This window comes from Meleagris gallopavo, chromosome 32 (assembly GCF_905368555.1).
Source record: "Meleagris gallopavo chromosome 32, MGAL_WU_HG_1.1, whole genome shotgun sequence".
NCBI classification, from domain to species: domain Eukaryota; kingdom Metazoa; phylum Chordata; class Aves; order Galliformes; family Phasianidae; genus Meleagris; species Meleagris gallopavo.
The window spans coordinates 592214-597363 of NC_139436.1; the positions used below are offsets into that span (position 1 = coordinate 592214).

A 5150-nucleotide genomic window follows, 5' to 3' on the forward strand; every position below is an offset into this window, starting at 1 on the left:
CGACGTCCCGAGCAGCTTTCTGTTCTTAGCCCTCCCTGACTCTGCGTTATATATGCATATATCACTCCAGCTGTCATTTCATCTCCGTAACAATTAGCTAAAAACAAAGAGTGACCGCTCAGTCCCCCCTGCAGCCCAGGGGCTGGGAGATATTTCCTAGAGCTGTGTCCCCAAACATCTGCAGAGCACCCCTGCCACGCTGCAGGGAGAGCACACAGCCAGACCAGCCCTCCCAGTGACCCTGCCCTTGTCCCCAGGCTCTGGAACTGGTTGGAATGGTCCCAGGCTGGTAATGGGCACAGGCCACCAACCTTCCCTCAGACCATCTCCAAGTGCACTTCAAAGTCAGTTCTGGCCACAGAGCCGTGTGAGCGTGCCTGTGGCACCAGCCCTCGGTTAAGGAGGTGAGGAGAGCGTAACGGGACACGAGATGGGGCTCTGCCAGCCCTGGGGCCTCAGAGCCAGCAGAATCCCTGGCACACCTCATCCACAGCAAACCTCGGCCTTACAGAAGGTCTCAGCTAGTTCAGATTCTCTCTGCTGCATTGGATCTCAACAGCCCCCTGCACCCATCTGTCCAACCCCCATGGACCAATCCCACGGGCTGTGTCACACCGGGGTGCCTTGAGAGCACGGGGCAGGAGGATCCCTACAGCACTGAGCTGGGCCGTGTCCACAGCCCACACTCACAGCCCACCAGTGCAAAGCCAGGCAGTGTGATGAGGACGAGGGGACGAGGGCAGGTGACGCACAGCACTGGCCAGCAGCTCTCTGCAGCAGGACAGCGGCCAGTGGCAGCAACACTGGGAAGTCAACACTGCTTCTTGGCATGACTTGCTGCCCAGAGAGGCTGTGGATCCCCGTCCATCCTTGGAGGTGTTCATGGCCAGGTTGGATGGGGCCCTGGGCAGCCTGGGCTGCTGTGAGATGTGGAGGTTGGTGGCCCTGCGTTGGTGGGGGGTTGGAGCTTCATCGTCCTTGGGGTCCCTTCCAACCCCGGCCATTCTGTGATTCTGTGATTCTGTGATGACTTCTGCTGGTCGGGTGATCGCTGGTTAAATCTGCCAAGCCCAGGGCAGCACAGCAGCCAGAAAGAGGTGAGCAGGGGCTGTGCTCACTTTGTGCCCCGTGCCCAAAGCAGGCAGCAGCGGCGTTCCTACTCAGGAACAGGAGCGGAAGCTCTCAGAAGCCAAAGATCCGGGGGTCCAGGAGGCCAAGCAGCTCCTCGGAGGACTCTGAGAGAGGCCAGGTTGTCCGTGCCGCTTCCTGCTTTCCATTGGGCTGCCACGGGGCTTCTCTTCGCTCACACCACGAGAATGGCTCAGGAACCCGTGTCTCACCAGGTCTTTTCTTTCCCTCTTGCCAGACAAACACGGTGCTCCACGGCAGCAGGACTGTTGCCCAGAGACAGAAGATGAGTGGAGCCCTTCAGGACAACAAGCCAAGCAACGCGGCAATGAACCCTACTGCAAGCAAGTGCACAGAGATGCGTGGGGGTGGGAGTAACTTCATAGCTGGCGTCTTCATCCAGGCGAAGAACAAGAAGCTGAGCATCTACGATGCCATGATCAGGGGGCTCCTGACGCCGGGCACGGCCCTGGTGCTGCTGGAGGCACAGGCTGCGTCAGGGTTCCTCACCGACCCCATGAGCAACGCAAAGCTGTCAGTGAAAGAGGCGCTGAGCGCTGGACTCATCGGCAGAGATTTCTACGAGAAGCTGCTGTCAGCAGAGGGAGCCGTGAGCGGGTACACGGAGCCGTACACGGGACACAAGATCTCTCTCTTCCAGGCCATGCAGAAGGAGTTCATCGTGAAGGAACACGCCATCCGCCTGCTGGAGGCCCAGATCGCCACCGGCGGCATCATCGACCCCACCACCGGCGACCGCCTCCCCGTGGAGGTGGCCCAGCAGCGCGGCTACTTCGACCGCGAGATGTGCCAGTTCCTTCTGAACCCCAAGAACCAAACCAGGAGTTGTTTCGACCCCAACACGCATGAAAACCTCACTTACACGCAGCTCCTGCGCCGCTGCGTGCCCGACCCCGACACGGGGCTGCTGATGCTGCACGTGATGGACAAGGGATCCGCGCTCTTCCAGCTCAACAAGGACGCCCGCAAAGCCCTGCAGGCCGCCCGCACCACCGTCAGCGTGGGGCTCTTCCAGGGCTCCTCCAGCGTCACCGTCTGGGAGCTCCTCTTCTCTCGCTACGTCTCTGATCACCAGAGAGAGGAGCTGCTGAGGAAATACAAAGCAGGGACAGTGACCATCCCGGAGATGATCATCATTCTCACCACCATCATCACTGGGGTGGAAACGGGAAGCGGAGACCTGGACTCATCCACAGAAACAGCTGACGGTGAGATAGGAGAGTCACAGCCGGTGCAGGACACGCGCTCCCAGGAGCAGCAGTTGAGAAAGTCTTTAAAGTCTGCAACCATCTATGTCACTGCCGGTGAGTTCCAGGGACAAAATGTCTCCTTGTTGGATCTGCTCTTTTCCACATGCGTCCCTCAGGAGAAGCGGCAGGAGCTGCTGGAGCTGTACAGGGCAGGGATACTGAGCACTGAACAGGTGGCTGCTGCTGTCAGCACCGTCATAAACAAAACAGAAGCTGCAAATATCACACCCACAGCGAACGCTGGGAATCCACAAAATGCAGTGTCAGGGGCAGAGGAAAACGGAGACGGTTGTTCAGCACAAGATAATGTCTTGAAGTCTACCACCATTGACATCCCAGCCGGTGAGTTCTCTGTGTGGGACCTGCTCTTCTCTGACTACATCCCTGAGGACAAACGGCAGGAGCTCCTGGTGCTGTACCACGGAAGGGTATTAACCCTGGAGCAGGTGATAACTGCTGTCACCACTCTCATTAAGAAAAAAGAATCTACAGGCAGGAAATTCCAAATCACAGTCAAGCACTCCAGCAAGGACACTGTGCCAGCAGCCGGAGAGAAGGATGATGACTCCTCCAAAGAGGAGCCACGGGAAACAGCCTTGAAAACCACACTTGTCGACGTGGAGGTCGGAGAGTTTCGGGGCCACAAGGTCTCTGTGTGGGACCTGCTCCACTCCAAGTACATCCCTGCGGAGAACAGGAAGGAGCTGCTCGAGCTGTACCAGGCAGGAGAGTTAACCCTCGAGCAGGTGAAAACCGTTGTCAGCACCATTGTGGCCAAGACAGAAGCAGCAGAGGCAGAGGAGTCAGCACATGTGAGTGGTCCAAGTGCAGAGATGGCTGTCATAGAAGCGGAGCACACCCATCACCTGCAGGACACGACCTGGGAAAAAATCTTGAAGTCCACCACAGTTGAGATGGCAGTGGATGAGTTCCAGGGGAGACGAGTCTCCGTGTGGGACCTGCTGTCCTCCGACTACCTCCCTGAAGACAAAAGGCAGGAGCTCCTGGCGCTGTACAGTGACGGGCACTGCCCTTGGAGCAGTTAATAGCTGTTGTCACCACTCTCATTAAGAAAAAAGAATCTACAGGCAGGAAATTCCAAATCACAGTCAAGCACTCCAGCAAGGACACTGTGCCAGCAGCTGGAGAGAAGGATGATGACTCCTCCAAAGAGGAGCCACGGGAAACAGCCTTGAAAACCACACTTGTCGACATGGAGGTCGGAGAGTTTCGGGGCCACAAGGTCTCTGTGTGGGACCTGCTCCACTCCAAGTACATCCCTGCGGAGAACAGGAAGGAGCTGCTCGAGCTGTACCAGGCAGGAGAGTTAACCCTCGAGCAGGTGAAAACCGTTGTCAGCACCATTGTGGCCAAGACAGAAGCAGCAGAGGCAGAGGAGTCAGCACATGTGAGTGGTCCAAGGGCAGAGATGACCGTCACAGAAGCGGAGCACACCCATCACCTGCAGGACAGGACCTGGGAAAAAATCTTGAAGTCCACCACAGTTGAGATGGCAGTGGATGAGTTCCAGGGGAGACGAGTCTCCGTGTGGGACCTGCTGTCCTCCGACTGCCTCCCTGAGGACAAAAGGCAGGAGCTCCTGGAGCTGTTCCGTGACGGGACCCTCACCACTGAGGAACTTATCCGGGCTATAAGCAGCACCGTGACACACAGCAAAGAAAGACATCTCGCAGCCCTTCCTCAGCAGACAGTGGATCTCCTGCAGTCAGAAGGCTCTTACATTACCTTTGGGCAGTTCCAGGAGCAGAGGGTGTCGGTGTGGGAGCTCCTCTCCACCAAGCAGGTCTCTGAGTACAAACGAGAAGCGTGTCTCGACATTTATGGCACGGGAGGGCTGACTGTGAACAAGATCACCATCACCACCACCGTTGTCACAGGCACACAGGGAAAGAAGAGGCAGCACCAGGACCCCTAGGACCACCCGCCCCAGGGGAGGAGCGAGCTCTGCCTCGTGGGGAAAATACCAGCTGGGGGCTGGTGAGCGCCGGCTCTCCAGGTAGCACAATTCTGGGCAGGAAACAGTGGTGTTGAAGTGCTGTGTGGAACGATGCTGCTGCCTGGTTAAACTCCTTCCTGTCTCAGCTGCTGCTTCCCTGAGATTTTTTTTTCCCAGTGGAGCATTGCTGGGGGGTTCTGGGGAGGGCGTGGGGAGGCTTGTGCCTGTGGACCCACACAGGCATTGACAAAAGACAGGGAAAGAAAAAGGCAGGTGTGTCTGGCACCCACAGCAGATGGGTCAGAGATCACCATCAGTGGGAGCAGGCAGAGACCCCAAAGCAGGAGCTGTGGGCAGCACAACTATCAGCTACAGAAGAGTGCAGAGGGACAGACCACCTCTGGCCAGGATAGCTGGGACCCCGGCCTGGCTGAGGGGAGAGCAGTTTGGGTAGCACACATGGCTGTGGCCGCCTGTGAGACATTTCACCCTGACCCATCCACTCCACTGAGGAAAGTTGGGGCTGTGGGGATCTGCGGGGCTGCTGGAGCTCACTGCATACAGTCGAGGTGGGAATGGGTTTCTGTTTCTGGAGCTCTGATGCAGTCAGCTCCTGGGTGTACTCACAGGAGCCAAGAGCTATCAGGGCCAAGGGGATCAGAGAATCATAGCATTGTTTGTGTTGGAAGGGACCTTGAAAGGCCATCTAGTCCCACTCTGCTGCAATGAACAGGGATAGCACAGCTCAGTCAGGGGCTCAGCACTCCATTCAGCCTGAACTGGGATGTCTCCAG

The 5150-nt window shown here is 57.4% G+C and overlaps 1 protein-coding gene across 1 annotated transcript; it reads left to right on the forward strand.

Annotated features, from left to right (window-relative positions):
* The first annotated feature begins 1076 nt into the window (after window positions 1-1076).
* LOC104915409 (epiplakin-like) lies at window positions 1077-4485 on the forward strand. The gene is given in 2 exon segments (XM_031557461.2): window positions 1077-3422; window positions 3425-4485. Coding segments are annotated over 2 exon segments (2919 nt in total). The 5' UTR covers window positions 1077-1414; the 3' UTR covers window positions 4336-4485.
* The last annotated feature ends 665 nt before the right edge of the window (window positions 4486-5150 follow it).